Consider the following 25,443-nt stretch of genomic DNA (forward strand, 5'->3'; position numbering starts at 1 on the left):
AAACTCCTCACCGGGGGTGATTAATGCAGGGGCATTTCACACCGGGCTCGAGTGGGGTAGCCCGTGGGATGTGGGGACACACTCGGGGTGGGTGACTCATGTGATTTGGGGCCCACGGGGGAGGTCTCGTGTTCGAGACTCCTTACCGGGGGTAATTAATGCAGGGGCATTTCACACTGGGCTCGAGTGGGGTAGCCTGTGGGATGCGGGGACACACTCGGGGTGGGCGGCCCATGTGCTTTGGGGCCCACGAGCCCACGAGGGGGGTTGGGCCGAGGTCCTAACCCATGAGATGTGGGGCCTAGGCTATGAGAAAAAGGGATTAATTCGCCATACTTTAATAGTTCGAGCTTTTAGATCAAGTGGTTAATTGTCCTGCATCAACTTGCCTCTATTAGATGCTTATAAATTCAAAATCTATAGGAACTGAATAGAACTTCACATGAATTTATAGTTACTTCTTGAAAATTTGAATAGCTTAATCAGTTAGGTCTGTCACATTATCTATTGTGTTTGCAGTTGGAGCTTGCTAAATCGTTACATGTCTCTTACCGCTGAATATCCTATGCTGTTGTTAATATTCGTAAGAAGAGAATTGCATTTTTTGTGATACGAAATTTCCTTCTAATTCGTTGTTTCCATGCTTGTTGGGTTATCCGACGGAATGGAACCATGTGAATTAAGTTCCATGTAAAATGTTCGAAATAATTTGATGGCATGCACCACAGTCCTGTTTAGAGGAATTTCTCTTGCTACCATCATCTATCAGTTCCACATGCCACAGAAATCATTGTGTTTGGTCACCTTTATCTCATTGGTGATCCATGTTGATATCTGGATGCATTCATCTTTAACTATGAAGGATCTGTCTTTGAGAAATCACATAACCTGTATTCTTCTGACTTCACTGCCATTTTTTAAAGTTGTGGTGTCTCATCCATACACACATGGGTTACATTACTGAAATCCAGATCATCTAAAGAATGGGTCCTGTTGTTGGAGTATTTGCCCAAACATTACTATGATTAGTTTTTATCCATCTGATTTTGCCCATCGAATTTGGACCATTGATGAAGTTATCTTTCGTTTTCCATCTTATGGCCACCAATTATATGTTTTGGATCGTTCTATCAATTCAACTTTCAGAATGGGCTCTATGATTTGGGCAGCCTGATTAACATACATATATGCCTAGTGTAAGATGGATGAGTTGCCATCATCTAGATTCGTGTATAAATGTGAACCATGCTCGTCTTATTGTTTGTTGATTTGTTTTGTACATTCACCATGTATACTTCTTTGTGGTATGACAGGAACTTGACATTGTGTGAGTTTTGCAAGATGTTCTCACCTTCTGCACATCAAAAGGGACCACAAAATGCATCAAACTGAATTAGTTATCGTTTGTGTCACTGTTGGTGTGGCCTTTGGAATTTTGGCAGCATCTGGCACGTTTATTGCTGTAAGGTTGTACAGAAAGCGTTCTCGCCTCCAAAATCACTCGAATGAGAATGGTGTCACAACTCTTCCTATCCGTGCAAATGGCATTGGTACAAGCATGGAGTCTAGTGTATCACTCTCACATTCTGATGTTTTTCATGGCTCACCACACTTGGCCAAAAAGAGCACTCAATGGTCTTGGTGGGGCAGCCATGATAATAAAGATATGTTTTCTTCAGTATCCGGCATTCCGAGATACTCATACAAGTACGAACTTTCACTTCTTTGACTTAATAGTGCTAGAATTTGAAGAATCACAATACTTTCCTTTTTTTCTTCTTTTCTTATCATACGAAATGAAATACAAGTGAAATTCATATGTCATCCTTGTAATTGCTACTCTTCTTCTTTGTTCTTTTTATCTTGATATTTTTTTAAAAACTATATTTACCACATTGAGATAATGTGCAAGTACATGCTTTTCTGGTTTGATTCTCATAAACATGGATTTTCGACTTGGCGACTCGGATTAACTCATTCTATCTTGGGTTGAGTCACAACTTCCCAAGTCAGGTGAGGGCTCATTGTATTGAACTAGCTCAATTAGTACCAAATCAGATTCAACTCAGATGCGTCATATTGGACTCATCCGAATCTTAAAACCCTACTTATACATTAATTTACTTTTAAGCATCTATAAATCTTAAATTGTAAGGAAAATGATTTTTTTTTTTTTTTTTGAAGATGATAGTTTTGTTGATTAAAGGCCAAAGAATTACATTGCATCCCAAGATAGAAAGATCGTAGTCGCCAAAGCCAACTGAGATTGAGGCCCATTCCATGACATCGGCCTTAGTCTGCGTGAAAACTCCCGATGCATTCTTGCAAAGATTATGGAAGCACTGGTTGTTCCTCTCCTCCCATAAGATTGACAAGATGGCTAATAAAGCCATCCTTCAAAGTCTCTTTCCTCTCTTGCCAACCCCTTCCCCATGTCACGATTGAAGGAGCTCCTCAATTTACTTTGGCATCACCCAAGCTACCCTGAAAATTCACAGAAATCTACTCCACATCTCCCTTGCAAACACACAATGAGTGAAGAGATGGTCGACCAATTTCTCACCCCACCACAGAGGAAGCAAATGTGATGATTACCATTCCCCTCTTCCGAAGGTTATTGATCGTTAGCACCTTGTTCTGTCCCACCAAACATGCCATAGCCACTACCTTGGGGGGAGCCCCATAAGACCTAAGGAAGTATGCAACTCTTCCCCTCGCGGCGAAGACCTGAATAAGCAATACATAGAAAGACCGGATGGAGAATCTCCCAGATTTATCTTTGAGCTACACCAAGAAGTCTGAATCCAAAGAGAGTGGTATATCTGATAGCTACCCGGATATAATGATGAACTCTTCCGACAGGTTCTAGGGGAACTTGGATCTTAAGATTGAATAACAACAAGCTACAGGGACATCCAAGTCTGGGGACAAGCTAGCCAGCTTTTTGTACTCACACAGCCTCCTCTCGCCCAACCAATCATCCCTCCAAAACCTGACTCTTCTCCCCTCACTTATAGAGAACTGCACCCCTCCTCGAATCTGCTCTTCGTGCTCAAGATAGCCTTTCATAACTCTGTTGCCCTGTACAAGGAGGACTTCTTTGTCCACCATCTCCCTTCTTCAGTTTCATACTTCCTCACTACAACTTCCTTCCAGAAGCTTTAGTCTTTTGAGCTGAACGTCCATTGCCATTTGCCCAGAAGTGCCAAATTCATAATTTTCAGTTTCTTAATTCCTACTCCCCCTTTCTTTATCGGTCTACACATCTACTCCTATCTCATGAGGTGGAATTTTTTTTTCTACGAGCCACGCCATAAGAAATAGCGCTTATGGTTTTCTAGCTTCTTTCATACCCCTTTCAGGTACTTTAAAGAGATAAGAAGCGGAGCAGGAGATTAGATAATAGTACTTTGATCAAGGTTACTCTCAACTTTCTCAATTACCTTATCCCACAAGCGCTTTGTCGGCTTCTCAATGCGCAACGGAAGGCCCAAGTATGACGAAGGGAACGAGCCAGTGCTGCACCCGAATGGCTCTGCTAGCTTTTTAACATCCTGCTTAGAGATGCTTATATCTCTTTTGGACATTTGCCTTTAAAGACTTGATGCCACTTTGAAGCAACAAAGAAATTTTCCAAGTTTATCCACCTCAGCCTTCTCTGAATAGCAAAAAAGGATTGTCATGTGCAATCTAAAGGTGGGATACATAAAAGTCTCCATTATCCACCTTAAATCTGCTAATGAGCCGTGGCGCCTCCCATTTGTCCAACATTTTGCATAGAGGTTCCGCTATCACAACAAACAAAAATGGGGATAATGGATCCCCTTGCCTGAGCCCTCGAGATGACTTGAAGAATCCTTTCGGCGACCCATTTACAATGATTGAGAACTTGGTCGAACTTGCACATGCCTCGATCCATCTCTTTCACTTCTCTCTACACCTGGGACAACCAAGCATGTAATCCAAAAAGTCCCATTCCACATGATTGTATGCCTTTTCTAGATTAAGCTTGCACATAATGTTACTCTTGCCTTAAATGATCACACGATGTACATTGAAATTTTGATATGCTATTACAATACATTTATTGATGAGGACATCACGTCACGTACACCCTTACATATGCCTGGGACAACCAAGCATGTAATCCAAAAAGTCCCATTCCACATGATTGTATGCCTTTTCTAGATTAAGCTTGCACATAATGTTACTCTTGCCTTGAATGATCACACGATGTATATTGAAATTTTGATATGCTATTACAATACATTTATTGATGAGGACATCACGTCACGTACACCCTTGCGTACGTATCAGAGGAGGAGGCGGGCCACATCGATTTCCCTGTGGTTAGGCGAGTACCCGTGATCGTGCTGAAGACCCCATGTGCATGTGCGAGCATCTAGAAGACCCCACACTAGGAAAATGCACATGGGCTGCTTTATGGAGTGATCTAGACTGTTGGATCAGAGGGACGCGACGATCAGGCCATTGGATCGCATGGATCACATGATTAGGCCATTGATCGTTGATCGTCCACATTAGTCTTAGATTTTTTCATATTTTAGGACTTAGTTTTTTTATTATTTTATATCTGGACACATTATGAGTGTTTTAGTTGATTTTATTTAGACTAGGGTTATTTTCATTAAAATTCATAAGACGGGGATTATTGTAATTTTTGAAACTTCTTGGATCTATAAAAAGAAGGAGGCGTGTGACCTCTCTCCCATTGAATTTCGTGATTAAAAAAAAAAAGAAGAAGAGAAAAACTCTTGCTTTCTTCTTCTATCTTCATGCAATTTGGAAGGAAGATTGGTGTGAGGCTAATCTTCATCAACGGAGGTGCGAGGTCTCCATCTATCCCCACACCATCTTCACTTTTCTTCCCCATCTAAGTATTTTCTTTAGATTTTTCATTTTCTCCATCCCAGATCTTTGTTTTCTCTCAATCCCTACTTCCCATACCCATCCACAATCCAAACCCTAACCAACCTAAACCCATCCTCCCATGCCACACACGTGACTGTACGGCCACACGTGTGAATCCCACCTGCCCCTTTTGGCTTCCCACCATCATTATATCAAAATCCCTTTCTTCCATCCTCGAAACCCTAACCCTAAACTTAAAATCCCTAACTTTTCCCAAATTACCAAAACCCTAATTTTCACCCTAGGTTCTATTAGGTTTCTTATTTTAAAATAGACTATATCCTATGCTAATTGGATGTCCCTACATCCATTAGATCCTAGTTTCATTTTATTTAATGATCTCGTGTTACGATATTGGTAGCTTAGGCCAGGATTACGCATGATTTTCTTTTTTATTTTCATGATATTTGTGATGAATATAGCGATGTTTGTGTTTTTTTTTTTTTCTTGTTAAATATCTTAATTCGGCTATTTGATCTCACATGTTACTTAGTTCATGCATCGGTCCTGCATAATTTATATATAGTTAATAATGCAAAATGAAGCAATGGTCTGATTTGGTGGTGTGACTATCCAATTCTTTCATGAGATTCTATTCCAGTCAGAAGTTTGTATAGTCTTTTGTGCTAAAGATGTTTTCCTTTCCTATTTAACCTATCATCTTATTGCTAAGAACCAATAGAGGGCTCATCGGTCACTGATGGCAATGGAGTCATCCGGTGATGGTGCTGAATCCAATTGTTGGAGGTGATGGAGTCGACAAGGGTGGCGGGTAGGAAGGAGAAGGAAGAGAGAAGTTTAGAGGGGGATGATATGCACGTCATGTGGAGCCCACAAGGTTATAGAAGAGACAGAAAAAGAGGAATGTGCTAGTTGTGGGGTCCGCATAGTTATTAGGAAAAGAAAATCTTGAAATAAAACTATTAGAATGAGGAATTGAGGGGTCCATAGGAGATTGGTGGGATTTGGAGATCTGTGCCATTAAAGTTTTGTTACCATAATAAACTATAAGAGAGACAGAAGGAGAAATAGGTGAATGGTTTTCCATTCTCAACAAGTACATGGCTTATATAGATTTTGCAGGAGTTTAAAATGGGTATTAGCTTTAACCCTTCGTACAAGTAAGATGCTACAACTAATTGATTTTATCTTGATCTCCACAAATTGATGCAGAGGCCCATAGCCCACCTAGGCTCACGACCTACTGAGGCCCATCTAGGCCCACTGTATGGACCGACAATGATGTAGGCCGATAGCCCACCGTAGGGCACAACATGTGCTAATTTTTAGATTGTTTATTTATAGATTTGGGGGCCTAAATCAAGTATTGCATTTTACTATTTTTAGATGATATGGGGGCTGATTTAAAGATGTGATTGAAGATATGAGGGGAATATAAGATGTGGGACAAATTTAGAGATGTAATTAGGATTTTCTATATTTTCTTTTACTATAGTTAGGCTTTTGCCATCTTAGGTAGGTTAGATTGATTTGAAGTCAACTACGATTGATTTGAAATCAATCTCCTAGTTGGAGGAACTCTCATTAGAGATTCACTTAAGGGTATGTTCGCTTTTCCAATTACAGTGGTAAATAATTGTAAATGGGTAATGATTATTTACTCTTGTAATTGTGAGGTGACATCACTTACATTCAACGTTCAAGTTGTCGGTATCGCTACAAGTTTCACCGGCCAGAGATAAAGATATAATATCGTTAGCGCCGATAATATCGCTGATAACCGGAAATGCAAGGAAAAAGAGAGAAACATGAGGAAAACAATAGAATGTTTCAATGAAACTTAAGGAAATGCCTAAATACACATATTTGTATATTTAGGAATTGATTTTAAAATTATTTATTTATTTTATTATTTTTTAAGAATGCATTAAATAATAAGTTTCCATTTAATGGGGACCAAAAAGCACGCGCCGCCATAAGAAATCACTCCAATAGTAACCAAAGTGAGTTGATATAATACAAATGCAGCTATCATACAATAATTAAGACATGTAAAAGTAAATGAATTAAAAAGTACACATTTCTGGCCATATTTCATCCCCACATAGAGTGACAAGGTGGCTCGTAGTCATTATTCCAATCCCGTTACAGTTGAGCGTGGTACTATTGCCTAATATGTTAGCAGTACTGCTCTCATGTCATCCTCTGCTTGTACTAATTGAGGAACTCTCTTATGTACTTCTGATAGTTGTCCTCTTCGAATTGTACGGGTACGCGTGACATACATCGATGGCATTGGCTGAGTAGGGTCCTTAGGCAATAGATCGAGTTCAACCCCAACTCTCTGATAGTATTGCTGCTAGTCATATGGGTATCCCGAATATCCTCCTGTCAAGGGGTCATAACTCGAAGAACTATCTGCCAGTTGTCTTTACCCATGGGTAGACGAGTGTGACTGAATGTTTAAGCTATCATGCCCATACCCATGATATCCCCCTTGCGCACAAGGTGGGACAGAGGTAGAATTCCCCTACTTTGAACTAATGTCCATAGATGACAAGCTGCGTGCGAGGGCATTAGTCGCGGCACATTCGGCTTTCTTCTTCGAACGATGCTCGGAAATATATGTGAGCACTAATGCTCTCATCCTAGATGGTGTACGAGATTCATGGTCCTCGTCCTAAGTGGCATGGTCAAAGTGCTGCTCCTCGGTGAACTGACCAACGGATCGCTGGCTCTGACCTGTCATGTACTCTCAACACTACCATCTCCACCCCCACTAGTATCACTAACATCGGTGCCAGTGCCTCCATCCCCTGCCTCACCATGACTATCGTCGTCATCGTCCCCACGACTAGTGTAGAGTGGGGGTTGAGTCTCATCATCATCACTCACTACAACTTGATGATGGGGAGGGAGCCGTGAAGATGCTTCCTCACCCTCATCAGGACGGGCCGAACTCCTCACCAAAGGATCAAAAGAGTCTATATCTGCCCTTTGTTGGCTTACTACTTGGTTGACATTGATATCAAGAGATGTTTCCTCAGCTACTTGTGAAGCAGGGCCTTCCTCCGTGTTGACTTGACCCACTCATAAAGTGGGTCCTCAGCATCATCACCTATTTGTGCCATGGTACCTATTGACAACTGGTCGAGCAGGTCCGTATTTTCTTCCATGTCTCGGTCTGCCCCCAACTGGCTCTCTCTTAACTTCATATTGTAATGGTAGTAAACAAGCTTCTGCAACTTTTCATATGCAAGCCTGTTGGTCTTGCTGGCGTGTATGAGTGACCACGTGCTCTAATTCCTCTCACACGATGAAGAGGATATAGTCTGGGCAAGAATACGTACTGTCAATAACTGCAGTGCGGGTGTGTCGCCCTCCGTACATTGCCCGCCACTCGCCTATATATATATATCATGAGGAGCTTGTTTTAGTTTGAAGTTTAAATGGAGAATGTAGTTACCTAACCATATACCATATATAGGACTCTGTAGATCGGATATAAGATGGAAACGACGGTATGAACTCTATCCCAGATGAGGTCAATGTATGAGCTCATGAGAATTATGAGAGAAGGGATACAGACTGCAATTCCCAACTCGCATTAGTGGGTGATCAATATCATCAATAATAGAGAGACCAAGACCCTCAAGCATCCACTCCACCGGGCTGGTAAGTTTGTTACATTTACTTGTATTTTTTTTTATCACTTGCACTTACACTTTAAAGCATCACTTCTGTTTGCATGTTAATGCAATTGAGTAAATAATATTTGGATTTCAGCATACTAGCTAAATCCCAAATTCCTTTACAAACACTAGCTCCACGAGCAAAATGATTTGAAGATGACCATTCATGAGGTGTTTGAAAGGTTGTTCCCTAAATCGTCGGCGCAAGGAGAATTCGGTAACCAGGTAATTCAATTTGAGTAGATTTCCTTAGGGCCTGTTTGGCCGGGCAGATTGGATGGGATTGGATGGTATTAGGGTGGATTGCACGGATTTCAAGGTAATGATAGTTGCGTCAGTGGATTGGTGCAAGATCTATGGGATTGCTATATCCCGAGATTGCTATATCCGGTCTATTTAGCACACCCGGCCAATCCCGGGATTAAACCTTCCAATCCCTTTCAATCCCTCGAACTAAACACGTCCCAGGCAATTTTGAAGGGATTAGGGTGGATTGGATGGGATTTAAAGGTAATGATGGTGATGTCAGTGGATTGTCTTAAGATCCATGGGATTGCTATATCCCAGGATCAGGATCCCGTGTCTGTTTGGCATGCTTGGCCAATCCCGGGATTTATCTTCCAATCCCTTCCAATCCCTTCCCATCCCATCCAATCTGCCCGGCCAAACAGGCCCTTATAATCTCTAGAAATATGGGTGGTAAAAAATAGTGACTTGTGAATTTATGTTTATAGTTGTTGCAGTTTAGGGATGCTAGGGGTTTGTTCTCATCCGCACTAGCAAAAGCATCGAGAAAAAAAATGTCGCGTGAGTATAATTTTTAATTTATTTACTTATGTAGTATGGTATATGGTTAGGTAACTACATTCTCCGTTTAAACTTCAAACTAAAACAAGCTCCTATATATATATATATATATATATATATATATATATATGTATGTATGTATAGGCAAGTGGCAGGCGATGTATGGAGGGTGACACACCTGCACTGCAATTATTGGCAGTACGTGTTCTTGCCTAGACCATATCTTCTTCACCATGTGAGAGGAATTGGAGCACATGGTCACTCATACACACCAACAAGACGAACAGGCTTGCATATGAGAAGTTGCAGAAGCTCATTTACTACTATTACAATATGAAGTTAAGAGAGAGGCTGTTACGGACAGACCGAAACATGAAAGAAAATACAGACCCGCTCGACTTGTTGTCAATAGGTACCATGGCACAAATAGGTGACGATGCTAAGGAACCACTTTACGAGTGGGTCAAGTTAACTAATTTAGATGACGCAAAGGGATGCCCTGCTCCACAGGTAGCTGAGGAATTAACGTCTCTTGGTATCGATGTCGACCAGGTAGTATGCCAACAACGGGCAAATACAGACTCTTTTGATCCTTTGGTGAGGAGTTTGGCCGTCTTGATGAGGGTGAGGAGGCATCTTCACGGCCCCCTTCCCATTATCAAGTCGTAGTGATTGATGATAATAAGACTCAACTCCCAATCTACACTGCTCGTGGGAACGATGATGACGATAACAACGGTGAGGCAGGAGATGGGGCACCGACACTAATGTAGGTGGTATTAGTGGTGGCGGTGGTGGGGGTTACACGATGGATCAGAACTAACGATTCGTTGGTCAGTTTACTGAGGAGCAGTACTTTGACTATGCCACTTAGGACGGGGACCATGGATCTCGTACACTATCTAAGATGACAGCATCAGAGCTGGCGCATATTTTCAAGTGTCGTTCGAAGAAGAAAGCCGAATGTGCTGCGGTTGATGCTCTCGCATGTAACTTGTCATCTATGGACATCAGTTCATAGTAGGGGAACTCTACATCTGTCCCACCTTGTGCGCATGGGGGATATCACGGGTATGGGCATGACAGCTCGAACATTTAGTCACACTCGTCTACCCATGGATAGAGACAACCGGCATATAATTCTTCGAGTCATGACCCCTTGACAGAGGATATTTGAGATAACCGTATGACTAACAACACTACTATCAGGGAGGTGGGGTTGGACTCGATCTGTTTTCTAAGGACCCTACTCAGCCAATGCCATCGATGTATGTCACGCAGTACCCACGTATAGGTGTACTCGTACAGTTCGAGGAGGATGACTATCAAAGGTATATAAGAGAGTGCCTCAATTGGTACGAGCAGAGGATGACATGGAAACAATATTGCCAATGTATTGGGCAACAATACCACGCTCAACTGCAACGGGATCCGAATGATGACTACGAGCCACCTTGTCACTCTATGTGGAGATGAAATATGGCCGGTAATGTGTCTTAATTATTGCATAATAGCTGCATTTGTATTATATAAACTTATTTTGGTTACTATTGGAGTGATTTCTTATGGCAATGCGTGCTTTTCGGGCCCCATTAAATGGAAACTTATTATTTAATGCGTTCTTTTTTCAAAATTTTAATTCCTGAATATACAAATGTGTATTTAGGCATTATATCTTCTAAGTTTCGAAGGGAACAAAAATATGAAACCCTAAAATTTTGTCTAGGAGAGATTCTCTAAAAAAAAAAGAGAGGTGTTTTTGAGGGAGGGTTTCAAAACCCTAAATCATTCCCAAATCACGAGGATTCCCCGAAATTTTGAAGATAGGCGCTGTTGATCGAGGCATTCTTCTGAGTTTTGAGTTCCGATCAACCAAGTACGAGATCTCCCCCACGTATTTAGAAAATTAGCGAAATCAAAGCGATCTCTAATATTCTTTCTGATTTTTTACCAATTTATCGAAAATAGAGGTTGTTGGCTACAGTTTTCCCATGATAGGTAACGTGGTTGGTTGCTGCAGTCGATATTGTCGGTGATAATCCAAAATTATCAATCATATTTCCAATATTTCACCAATAATCTGAAGAGAAATGAAAAACTAGGGTTTCGGTGTTGCTAGACTAGCGACACCGATATTATCAACGATAATATCAATATTTGGGCGACAACGCAAACACTGCTTACATTTGATTGCAACGATGATGTTGCTACATTGTTTGTTTCACCCAGAAATCACTATAAAAATGTCTGGATTTATAGTGTGAAAATGTAAAGATTATAATTTACTTTACCTACTTCCTTTACAAGTGTATTTGACTCTCGATTTACGAGCCAAAATTATTGTTTACACAAACACCTAGAAATGATAATGATGGCTCATTTTCTTTACATTTCATATGAAATTGGAAACCAAACAGGCCCTAAGAGTCTATAAGGGGGGAATAGTCATTCCAATATTTTCAAAGCATGAGTTTTCTTAAGTTTTGTAAGAAGCTTGATGTCAATAAAATTATTTCTCCCTTTCTACTCAAGAGTGTAATTTTTGTGTTTTAACTTTTCGATTCAGGGGTCGAGATCTCATTGACTCGATAACCGGGTTGCACCACAAATATACACATGATTCCTTAGTAGATACAATACCATATTTGGGCCTATGCTTGACCCCAGCCCATTGCTCCCCATAAGCACCGTTGCAGTTTGATGTGGAGAGACTTGGATATTTATAGTGACAATTCACTATCAGCGAGATCATAGTCATGAACTCTTAATGCAACATGTAGAAGCTAATTTTACAATAATGTCTCCATTGGTCCCATTACTATGAGTGCCAATACCGAATCTCTTCCCGGATTGGTTAGCGGCTCAGATTTGTGCTTGCAATATGGTCAGCATTGATTTGGTTGAAAATGTGTGATCACTTTTCAATGATATGGTGTTCTTGCACTGTTCAACTTTTCTTGAGTGCACAGGTAGTAGTTCAGTGATCACCTCACTCTGTCACACCTCATAAATGCCCATGTTGACGGTGGTTTCATATATATCAGGAGCTAGAGGGACCATAACTGATGGTCAAAGATATAAGGTTCTCTTGTCACTCTTTGATACCATGCAAGAAAACTGGATACTTAAAAGATCCTTAGAATCCTCATTGACAAAAATCATCATGTCCTTTGAACCATGCAACTGTTAACATAAAAATGCTTATGTGCTTAATGTAATTTGCTTAACATGGAAACTAAAATCCACAATATTGTCATTAGCTTTCCAGCAAAGAAAAAATGTGCGGCGTTGTTTTTTTATTACTAAAAACTGTTCTACGCCAAAGTGAAAAGCTGTGTTTGCTTCCATAAAAATGAACTGCTCCGCAAAAACTTCATGGATAAAAATAAATCATTTTGAATGTATATGCTTTATGAATACCAATCTAACCTTTTCTTATTTTAGGGATATTCAGAAGGCCACACAGAATTTCACAACAATTTTAGGGCAGGGATCTTTCGGGCCAGTCTATAAGGCGATGATGCCAACAGGTGAAGTGGTAGCTGTAAAGGTGCTTGCCTCTAATTCAAGACAAGGAGAGAGAGAGTTCCAAACAGAGGTGAAATTCTTATTTCAACACCTTGCTACTCCAGAAGGCGAAAGTGTTTCCTTTTTTCATTTTCTTTTTTCCCCATCAAACTGCGATGGAAGAGAAGAAATTATTAATGACCCAGTCCGATAGCCACTTATATCTTTTGCAAGCTTGCTTAGTATGCAAAACACTCAAACAAATGTTTTATGAAGCTTCTTTTGAATTGAAGAAGGGCCTGGCTTGAAAGTCTAGCATTGGTAAATAACCCATTTACATCTTTTCAAACGAGGATTCGAAAGAGGTGCCATACTGCCTTTAGTATTTTCTTTTAATAACTTATTCTGAAGAGGTGCCATACTGCCTTTAGTATTTTCTTTTAAAAACTTTATTCTGAAGATATAGAAAGAAGATATCATTATAAAAGCCAAAGACCTGTTTAGCATATTCTAGGTATGGATGTGTTTGGTTGCACCAAATTTCATTAAATATCATGATCTTTCATGATTAATCAGTCTAATTTGGTGCTCATTTCGTGAAATTTGGTGAAACCAAACACAGCCTAAAGCTCAAGGGCTAAGTTCAAACTGTGGAGCTTGATCAATTTATTTTTTGATAACTTAAGGGTGTTTAGATACATTGATCAAATTGCCATAACTATTTGAACAAAATCAAAGCAAAAACATCGTAGTTACGTAACTTACGTTCCTCGTGGCACTTACAATGATAAAGTAGCTGAGAAATTGTGGTTACATTCCTTTAGTCCAAATTGAAAGGAAGATGACTACAATTTGGAGCACAGTTCCTCAATGTGAATACCAAACAAGGTAGCTATTATTTGGTCATTTCCATCAGATTCAAGTAATTATTGAAATTCAGTTCAACAGTGCATTCAGATACAACTCAAACTTCTCGAAACCCGACAAGAAAATAGTTCAATGTCTTCAGACTGAGGATGGGTCATGATTGCCTGAGAATACATAAAGTTGATCCCAAATAGCTTGGACAACACTATGAAGATGACGATGAGAACAACGACGATGATGCTGATGATGATACGGCCTTAGATTGGAATGATTGGCTGCACAGAATTGATAAAGCCGACCTCAAATAGCTGGGACAAGGCTGTGATGATGATGATGACAACGGCGATGAACTCTTTAAGTTAGCATTCATAAAATATGTCATTGTGTAAGCTAATAGGTTGTACACGGCAATCAAAAGTCTTCTTATTGGGGAAATAATTTTGCTACAAAAGCTCCAGGCATTTTGAATCTCATAATATCCTTTTCCTGCTAGAGATTCAAATGTCTAATTTCCAAACTCTATTAGAGCTTCACTAAGTCCCTGTGTGTGTACATGTCAGTGCATACACCACCACATTTGCGAGTGTGGCAAACGGGTGCAATATCCGAGCCATCCAGAAGGGTTCCACTATGCAGATTCCCTATCCCAAGAATCAGGTCGGTCCACTAAGCAGGTGCGAGGTATTAAAAAACAGTCATGTAACAACTTTTACAGCCATTACGTAACAGTAACGGTGGGAACCTTCATGCTTTACAGGGCTACAGCCCCCGTTCTAGAAAAAATGGCCTGTACCGGTCCATTACAGGTCTGATACAGGTTATTCCTTTTAAAAAATTGAACATTATAGGGCCATACCTATGGAGGCAGTGTTACGGCCACAGTTGCCGTTTTTGAATACCTTTGTCGGGTTTACCACAATTAACTGAACAGATGTAGGTCTGTGGAAAAAAATAATATCAGCTGAAGTTTTCTAACCCATCCACTTATTTCTAATATCATGGCACACCTGTTGAGTGGACTGCCATTATTTTGGAAATAACATCTACGTGGTTGGTCCATCTGGATATTTCATCTATCTGCCACGCTAGCATATATGATGGTGCGTGCATTATTGGATTTGTATGCGCATGTGGGTTTAGCAGAGCTCCTATTTAATAAGCATGGTGACTGACATCATTTCTCAAAAGGCCAAGTAATGATGATATGAAATGTAAGTAGTATCTAACTTTGATTTTGACTTGACTGAAATTAGCATTGAAGTGTTTGGCTGCTTTTGGATGCACTATTGAATTTCAATTGTTGGTCTTGGAAAGCAGAAAAAATCAAATTGTAATTTTCAGTTATGATCCTTGATGGAGTGGAATGGCAGAAAATGATTCATGTAGCTGACCCCAATTGGTTGGGATAAGGTGTAGATCATGATGAGTTAATTTTCTTAGAACTCACACAGAGGGTCTAGGCTCCAAATGGCCATTATATCACTTTCAAGCGGTGTTTTCAGTAGTGTTGTAGCGTAGCGAAAATGCTACGTGGCGTACGCAAGTAGCGTAACTCCCTGGTAGTGTAAGCTACAGTGCATGTAGCGTAGCATAGATAGCGTAAGTTACTTGAAATCTCATTTTTTGTAAGTGTTTTTTCTATGTTAGTTTAACACCTATTTTAAAATGGTGATGACTTATACCTATGACACGTGGCACTACATTAAACAAATCCGGACCATCCAAATTGTGGTCCATATCATGGATAGAGCACTTAGATCAATCCGGACCATCCAAATTGTGGTCTATATCATGAATTTGTGATGTTTCAATAAATGAAAAAAAAGAAGAGGTCACACTTAGAGATGTCTAAAGGCAGAGAGAGAGAGAGAGAGAGAGAGAGAGAGAGAGAGAGAGAGAGAGAGAGAGAGAGAGAGAGAGAGAGAGAGAGAGCTTTTGCATGGTAATAAGTGGTTGATGATCCAGATTCGTAGTCAAGAACTCGTAGAAATTATGCATTTTATAAATTTTGCATATTTTCTATTATTTTAATTAAAAAATATTAAGGATTGTGTAACTTATGCTATATGCTATGTAGCTTAACCTACACGCTCTATGCTACACACTATTTAAAACACCGCTTTCAAGTTGAACACAAAAGAAGTGCAACTGCAATTTAGGAGCTTGTTCTTCATTATGGATGCTAGAATGTCATTATTTTCTGTCGTTTCCTCTTGAGAAAACTGTATGTTCTCTTTTGCATTCAAATGCAGCCTTAGAGTTCAGCTTTAAACAGAACCCAAGTATATTGCCATTTGGTTTATAAAAATATCAAGGTATTTGTCATAAAAAGAAGCAATTGTGGTAAAAGACTCCATTCTCTGATTCGACAGTCAAATTTTTTTTTATACTTTTTTTAGGGAAGAAAGAACAAATAAAAGAAGAGCTTTGGGGAACAATTCTTACTCTCTTACGGTTCCTTTCCAATTCTACTTCTTCTCTTCTTCTTTCTTCTTTTTACTTTTGTTCTTTTGTTCTTTTTTTCAATTGTTTCTTATAGTACTTATCGCTAACCTGATTTCTGCTTTGACTTCTTAGGATGCTTACCTTCCCTTGAGTGGCCTCTTCTATATCATCTCACTCTAATTTCCACCAATAGAATATTGGGTTTAGTTACGCTTTTCTTTAAGTGCCTATTTGGTTTGGGGGTAAACTAGGGGACGCCAACAATTTCCCTTTGAATTTGACATTTCCTCTATTTGGATTACATAAAAAGAGAAGGAAACCCATTTGCTTTCCTCAGCAAGGGAGGTAACCTTTTTTGCAATAAGTCAAATGGTTGGAATAGAGTTTTCCCTCTGACGTGACATTTTGAATTGCAAAATTGGAGGGAAAAATTTTTCCTTTGAAAATTGCAAACCAAATTATGGAAAATGCAAAGGGCAAGCACTTTCCTTTGCAGTTTTTCTAGCAAAACAAACGGGTGCAAGGGGTTTGCTTGCTTTGGTGCTGATGTCAGTCTACCACATGCTTATGTCACAAGTTTCCTTTCCCTGCCTTCCCCTAGTTTACCTGCAATTCAAACAGGCCCTCAATAAACGTTTTATTCCCACTGGTAAAAAAAACATTTATAATTTTAAATCACCATCCTGTCTGAGAAATAATGTGATTTATTGGTTTTTCTTTATCACTGTTATTTGATATATAGATAGGTTAGTTTAGGGTGCATCCCACATTTTGTATTTTATGAATGGTTCTAAATATTGGTATTCGAGCATGAATGCACAAGCTCCAAAACCAATACATATCATCCATATCAATGATACACTATATATCTTATGTACCACTGCAGATTTTGATTGATTTGGTGCCTGAACTGGCAATAGATACAAAAGATGTATCATATTTCTATTTGCTAGCTTATAAAACTGATATTTATTCTCAACCAGTTACAACCAGCTGGGGTGGTCTTACAGTTGTCCGACAGAAAAATAATAAAAATGTTGAGTAGAAATAATGATTTTATGTTAGGGGTACTAGTGGAATCCCATAATATTCATCATGTGTGTGTGTTTGTATTTCATTACTTGAATTAGAACATATCCCAGAGGTTGCCTAAGCAATGATATATGTGCATTTTTCCTTCTTAAACCATGGTTCTATTCCTCTGCTAGTGCTCTATGAACTTGGATGAGACCTTCCTTCTATTTGTGAAGGGTACCATACAAAGTCACTGACGAAAATGCTTCCTATTCACTTGAGCTCCAGACTAAAACAAGAGGCTCAAAAATAGTTATCTGACTCTACCCATGAGACTCATGTAGAGGTCAATACGAATAAATTGCATAGAATGTACTTCTTAGAGAGATGTACACAAGAAAAATTATAAGATCCTGCTCTCAAGAAAATATATGGTTTTCAAACGGTCAGCATTCCATGCATGTGGGTCTCTAGTTTCAGTGATCCAGACCATTGATCTGCTAGGACCTCCACGAATCAAGGTTTTAAGTAATGATTACGGAGTGTGACGCATTTGGAGACCAAAACAAACACAACTTTCCCCAACTTGTTCCGTTTTAGTTAGTTTCAGTTCCATTTTGGTCTGGTTACTTGTTTTCTTTCTGACTAAAACTGAGACAACTCAGCCGGTCAACTCCATTTCGGAAAATATGAAATCTCCAAGATCGAAAGATCATAACTCAGCTAGTCATTCTAAGTTTGTCATTCTTACACCACTGCTCCTTTTGCATCAAAATATCTGGCGGATTTTGTTATCTGTATAAAATGAGAAATAGAATAGGCTACAAAATGACGTAGTTCTTTGCTACTTTCATGTTTTTTGCTAAAATCAAAATGTATGCTTGTTGGCTTCGACAGGTACTTCTGTTAGCCAGGCTGCACCATCGAAATCTTGTGAATCTGGTTGGATATTGTGTAGATAAAAGTCAGCACATGCTGATCTACGAATTCATGAGCAATGGTAGCTTAGCAAGTCTGTTATATAGTAAGTTATAGTAAGTTTAAGATGTCTCATGATTTTTCAGGAAGTGAATATCCTTGACTGGCATATCATTGATGTAGTCTTTCACATAATTCATGTCTATGTAGAGCATTTTTGCATGAGATTGGGTTTATTTAGGGAGGAGACATGGCCCATCTGGGTGGACGAAATATCCATACACGTGGCACATATTCGAGGTGACCTGAACTATGCATTCAAGGTCAACCATTCACAGGCCAAAAATCAGTCATTCAGAGAATCCCAACTGTGTAAAAAACAGTATACAGAGTTGGGTCACATGACTAGGGCCTTCCGGTCATAGTTAATTCTATGGTCCATTTATGGATCCTTATGATGAGTGGAGGGTTTGGGTCATCATACATGTGAAATGTGTATGATATAAACACAGGAGGAAAGAAACCTCATTGTACCGAATGGAATGGATCTCCTCCCATATGCAGATGTGAAAGTTTTTATGAAGATATTAACTTCCATGCCTATCATGATTAACTAATGGAGTATGATTAAATGACCAAAGGTTAAGGGTAATAGATCATTGTGTAAGTTGATAAAATGAGAGCGCAGGTGCAGACTAGAGATTGCATCAATCTGGGGAATGCAAAAGCGATACTAAGAGAATCTCACAACACCTTTCGCTATGTTGTTGTCAACCTTGTTAGCTTTTGTGTCAACATAAGAAAACCAGATGCCTAACTTGGAAGCTAATTCATCAGTCTCATAAAAAATAAAAGAAACCCCCATGAAATGGAAGGACTCTTCCTTGCCCACTTCATCATGCTCTTTGAATCTCATTCAACAATAAGATTCCTGGAGAAGGAAGAAGTAAAAATATGTTAACTCTCCACAAGGGCCAAAGCTTCCACCTTGCTAGAATGAACCCACTCAGTGGGAACAAAAAGGCCCTAATGTTTCTATTATTGTCTTAAGAACACCTCCCATGTCGGACATGCCCTATTAGAGTTGAGTGACTTATCAATGATGGGCTATTTCAAATTTCCCCTTTTTGGAGTGGATGTTCAACAATTAAGATTTTTATGTGTTCAGAGAGTAGGATTGAGTAGGAAGAGAGATTATGAAGAGAAGAGAAAAGGAAAGAGAGTGATCCAAAAAAAAAAAAAAAAGGAAGAAGCAAGGTGACGCCCCTAGCCTCTTCTTATTTAATGTTAGGGCTTTCATAATATGAGTGAAAGTTCAAAAATACCCCTCTTCATAAGTTATTACATAAACCAAGCCTATGTACTCAACCTCTATTCTAAGTCTAACACATGATTTGTAAGAACTAAATAGTGAAAAATAATATGAAACAATAGAAACCATCATCTTCATGCAAAGCGGGTCATGTGAACTCATAGCGGTCCATAACTTAGGGAATAGTTTCAAAGAAAGCAAGACATATTGTACCTGATTGTGCAAGAGTGGTGGTGGAGGAGGACGGATGGTTGGAACAATCTTTCAGCAATTTGACATACTCATCCTTATAGAACGTAACTGAATTACTTAGAATAAACCAAGCCTATGTACTCAACCTCTATTCTAAGTCTAACACATGATTTGTAAGAACTAAATAGTGAAAAATAATATGAAACAATAGAAACCATCATCTTCATGCAAAGCGGGTCATGTGAACTCATAGCGGTCCATAACTTAGGGAATAGTTTCAAAGAAAGAAAGAAATATTGTACCTGATTGTGCAAGAGTGGTGGTGGAGGAGGACGGATGGTTGGAACAATCTTTCAGCAATTTGACATACTCATCCTTATAGAACGTAACTGAATTACTTAGAATAAACCAAGCCTATGTACTCAACCTCTATTCTAAGTCTAACACATGATTTGTAAGAACTAAATAGTGAAAAATAATATGAAACAATAGAAACCATCATCTTCATGCAAAGCGGGTCATGTGAACTCATAGCGGTCCATAACTTGGGGAATAGTTTCAAAGAAAGCAAGACATATTGTACCTGCTTGTGTAAGAGTGGCGGTGGAAGAGGACGGTGTTAGACAGGCTGCAACATACCTTGTATAACTAGCATACCTTATATAGTTGGTTTTCCCATAGGTAGATGATTCTGATTTTATTTCCTTCCTTGTATAGATGCTGTAATCCCTATATATTCAACCCCTTTGGGTTGTCTCAAATACACAAAAGCATTCAGCTCCTCTCAGTTTACATGGTATCAGAGCCTCACTGATCCAAATCCGGCACCACCTGTCAGATCCGACCACCCCTGCATCGTCCGGCCACCCCTGCTGCGTCGTCCGGCCACCCCTGCGTCGTCCGGCCACCCCTGCTGCGTCGTCCGACCATCCCCTGTTGAAGATCCGACCACCCCTGCGCTTCCGACCGTCCCTGCTGCGTCGTCCGGCCACCCCTGCGTCGTCCGGCCACCCCTGCTGCGTCGTCCGACCGTCCCCTGTTGAAGATCCGACCACCCCGGCGCGTCCGACCGTCCCCTGTTGAAGATCCAACCACCCCCTGCCTATCCGACCACCCGTCCGACCACCCCTGCTCGTCCAGCGTCGCCCCTCTGATCGTCCGACCACCTCTGATCGTCCAGATCTGTTGCTCCTCTGCTCATCCAGATCTGTTCCAGCAACCTCTGCTCATCCAGATCTGTTGCTTGTCCAGAGCTGTTGCTCCCATCCAGACCTATTGCTGTTGCTGTTCCTATTTCGCCAAGATCCTATTTAGCCAAGATCCAGATACTACTACGCGTTGGATATCTCCTGCTGTACGGTACACCTAAAACATTCTTCTGCTACAACTCTTTGCGTGCTTTATATTAATTCCGCTCAATGGACAAGAACTCATCACGTACAGAGGCCCCAAGGTGTAGTTTTGATGGTACCAACTATTCACTATGGGCCATCCATTTTCAGAACTTTCTGAAGGGTCGTGGTTTGTGGGGACTAATTGATGGATCTGTTACTATTCCCACTTCCACGGATGCCGATAAATTGGCTGATTGGGAAATGAATAATGGACGGATTATTACCTGGATTCTCGATTCGGTCGATCGATCCATTGCTGTTGGCCTCACACCTCATCGCACAGATAAGGCAATGTGGGACCATCTTCAGACAATTTATCAACAAAATAATGCGGCCCGGTCATATCGTCTGGAACAGGATCTCGTAAATCTTACTCAGGGGGAAGACAGTATTCAATCATTTTATTCTAAAATTGTCACAATTTGGACTGAGATGGCCATGATGGATCCAATATTTCCTAATGACTTTAGGATTTTCCAAACTATGCGCGAAAGTGCGCAAGTTCGCCAATTTCTTATGAAACTGCGTCCGGAATTCGAGCATTGTCGAGCTGCTCTCTTGAACCGTAGCCCTATTCCTTCGTTGAATTCAGTTATTAATGACCTATTGGCTGAGGAACAACGACTGAAAGTTCTATCACTTCCTTCCTCGACTCCAGGATCATCTGATATGGTGCTTGCTGTGTCCACCACTGCACCAACACGTGGCTCCTCTTCTTTAACCTGTCGTGGCTGCAATAAGGTGGGTCATGTTGTCGCTCAATGTAAAGAATGGTGCGCTTATTGTCGATAAACTGGTCATGGTATTCAGGACTGCCGTACACGTGCATATGCATCTTCTTCTGGCCGTGGACGTGGTGGTCGTAGTTGTGGCTGTGGTCGTGCTCTTTCTACTACTACTGCTACTATTTCTTCCGAGCCGACTATACCATTTTACATCTACAAGCTTGCAAGGTCTTTCATCTCCGTTGACTCCTGCGATGCTCCAACAAATCGTTTAGGCCCTTTCTGCGGCCGGTATGTCAGGTATATCTCCATCTTCTACATGGTTCTTCGATTCGGGTGCTTCCAATCATATGACCGGTGCTGTATCCCATCTTCGTGACATTCGTCCCTACACCGGCAATCAGGCTATTTCTACTGCGGATGGCACTAGACTCCCTATTCAGTCTGTTGGATCATTGACTTTCTCTCCTTCTGCTCATCGCCAGTTCACCCTTCGTGATGTGTTTCACGTCCCTAACCTCTCCTCCAATTTAATTTCAGTTGGTCAACTCACATCAAATAACTGCTTAGTCATATTTCTTCCCAACTGTTGTTTTGTGCAGGATCTGGTGACGGGGAAGGTACTTGGGAGGGGTAGGCGGCATGGTCGTCTGTACGTGCTGGATTTTGATCCATCTGTCACTCCGGCTCGTTGTTTCTTTTCTCCTTCTTCATCAGATATTTCTTCAGCAAATAAATTGTGAAAACTATGGCACTTTCGCCTGGGTCATCCACATTCCGATCGGTTACTTCAGTTAATATCGTCTGGCATGTTAGGGAATATTTCTCTTAATAAAAATGATTTGGATTATTCTTGTTCTTCCTATTGTCTTTCAAAAAGTAAGTGTGTTCCATTTTCCCTAAGTACTACAAAATCAACTTCTATGTTTGAACTTGTGCATACGGATGTCTGGGGTCCTTCACCAATCATGTCTCTTTCTAGGTTACGATACTATGTTATATTCATTGATGATTTCACACGCTACACTTGGATTTACTTTCTGCAATCGAAGTCACAGGTTTTTTAAAAATTCAAGTTATTTCACTATATGGTGAATACTCAATTTCGGGTTTCAGTTCAAACTCTCCGCTCTGACTCAGGGGGGGAATATCTCTCAACTGATTTTCGTACATTTCTTCAAGGGCATGGAATTATTCATCAAACCACCTGTTCTGATACTCCACAACAGAACGGGGTGGCTGAAAGAAAAAATCGTCATATTGTTGAAACTGCCAACACCCTGATGACAGCTATGAGTGTTCCTCGTTCTTTCTGGGCTGAAGCAATGTTACATTCCGTTTACTTAATTAACCGGATGCCAACCAAAGTTCTGAACAGTAAATCTCCTTACTCTGTTCTCACTGGCTTAACCCCTGCATATTCCACATTTCGTGTTTTTGGTTGTATCTGTTATGTTCACCTGGCTTCACGTGAACGTAACAAACTATCTCCAAAATCAGTCAAATGTATGTACTTGGGATTTGGGGAGACTCAGAAGGGTTTTCGATGTTAGGTTTCTCGTCGTGTTCAGGTTTCACGACATGTTTTTCTTAAGCACATTGCTTTTCATTCATCTCTTCCTCCTCCGCACACTCCCAACTCTCCTGGTTTAACTGCCTTTCCAGAAATTCCGTTTGCCTCAAGTACTCTTCCTCGTCTGTTGCAGGTTTACTCACGTCGACCACGTACAGATCCACCACCTATTACTCAACCCGAACCTACTGTACTCGTTGCTGATCCCGAACCTTCATCGATCCGTCGTTCCGCTCGTGAACATCGAGCGCCTGATCGGTTGATATGCTCTATGTCTACCATGAATGCTACTCTGGATACCGTTTCTATTCCTACTTCATACTCTCAGGCAGCCACTCATGATTGTTGGAAGAAAGCTATGGCAGAAGAACTTGCAGCATTGAAAGATAATCATAAGTGGGACATTGTCACTCGACCTGCTGACCAACAGTTAATTGGTAGCAAATGGATTTATTCGGTCAAACTCAAGTCTGATGGATCATTGGATCGATACAAGGCTCGACTTGTCGCTCAGGGATACAAACAGGAATACGGAATTGATTATGATGAGACTTTCGCTCCCGTGGCCAAAATGAAAACTGTTCGTACTCTTCTGGCTATATCTTCTATTCGCTCATGGCCACTCGCTCAGATGGATGTGAAAAATGCCTTTCTTCATGGAGATCTTCAAGAAACCGTGTATTTGAAACCTCCTCCTGGCTCCTTAATCCCTGACAATAAAGTATGTCGCCTAAAGAAAGCCTTGTACGGCCTCAAACAGGCACCTCGGGCATGGTTCCAACGCTTTCACGATGTTGTTACAGGTGCTGGCTTTACTCAAAATAGTTATGATCCATCCTTATTTTTGCGCACCACTGCTCGCGGACTTGTCATTGTTCTCATCTATGAAGATCACCTACTTCTGACTGGTAGCGATGCTAATGGCATCTCGGCTTTAAAGGAAGTTCTGCAATCCTCCTTCAAGATGAAAGACCTCGGCCATCTCTCATACTTTCTTGGGCTTGAAATTTCACGTTCTAAACGTGAGATCTTGGTCAGCCAGCGTAAATATGCCAAGGATCTTCTCGCTTTGGCATCATTGACAGATCAGAAAACAGTTCAGACTCCCTTAGAACTTAACATTCATTATGGCCGCGACGATGGTGACCTACTTGCACAGCCCGACTTATACCGTCGTTTAGTTGGGAGTCTGGTTTACTTAACGATGACTCGCCCTGATATTGCCTATGCTGTCCAAGTCGTCAGTCAATTTGTTTCTGCTCCTCGGACTCTTCATATGACTGCGGTGTTACGCATCATACGGTACCTACGTGGAACTCTAGATCGATCACTGTTCTTTTCCTCCACGGCGACTCTGGACCTTCGTGCTTTTTCGGATGCTGATTGGGCTGGTTGCGCTCTCACACGAAGATCTACCACTGGCTACTGTGTTTTTCTCGGCACTTCTCTCATCTCTTGGAAGTGTAAGAAGCAGGCCATTGTTTCCAAATCAAGCACAGAAGCCGAGTATCAAGCGATGTCTGCTGCGTGTAATGAGCTTGTTTGGTTACGTGGACTTCTTTCCGACTTGGGCATTCCTGTGCAGAATCCTACTCCACTCCATGTTGATAATCTCAGTGCCATTCAGATTGCCTCTAACCCGGTTTTTCATGAACGGACGAAGCACATTGAAGTTGACTGTCACTTTATCCGTGAGAAATTTCAGTCTGGGCTCATTTCTCTACCACATGTTGCATCCCATGATCAAATTGCAGACATTTTTACCAAGTCCCTAACTTCTGCACGTCACTCATTTCTCGTTGGCAAACTATTACTTGTCGATGACCCGCATTAGTTTGAGGGGGGATGTTAGACAGGCTGCAACATACCTTGTATAGCTAGCATACCTTATATAGTTGGTTTTCCCATAGGTAGATGATTCTGATTTTATTTCCTTCCTTGTATAGATGCCGTAATCCCTATATATTCAACCCCTTTGGGTTGTCTCAAATACACAAAAGCATTCAGCTCCTCTTAGTTTACAGACGGATGGTTGGAACAATCTTTCAGCAATTTGACATACTCATCCTTATAGAACGTAACTGAATTACTTACCGTACTTGAT

General features: G+C 40.7%; 1 protein-coding gene across 7 annotated transcripts in view; it reads left to right on the plus strand.

Annotated features, from left to right (window-relative positions):
* The window catches only part of LOC131258117 (calcium/calmodulin-regulated receptor-like kinase 2), a 36,692-nt gene that overhangs the window by 5,402 nt on the left and 5,847 nt on the right, over positions 1-25,443 (plus strand). For all 7 annotated transcript variants that reach the window (XM_058259187.1, XM_058259193.1, XM_058259189.1 and 4 more), the window contains exons 2-4: positions 1,314-1,707; positions 12,837-12,990; positions 18,123-18,249. In XM_058259187.1, the coding sequence (XP_058115170.1) occupies positions 1,379-1,707; positions 12,837-12,990; positions 18,123-18,249 (610 nt within the window). In that variant the 5' untranslated portion in view covers positions 1,314-1,378. The remainder of the gene's footprint in view (positions 1-1,313; positions 1,708-12,836; positions 12,991-18,122; positions 18,250-25,443) is intronic.

This window comes from Magnolia sinica, chromosome 10 (assembly GCF_029962835.1).
Source record: "Magnolia sinica isolate HGM2019 chromosome 10, MsV1, whole genome shotgun sequence".
Taxonomy (NCBI): Eukaryota; Viridiplantae; Streptophyta; class Magnoliopsida; order Magnoliales; family Magnoliaceae; genus Magnolia; species Magnolia sinica.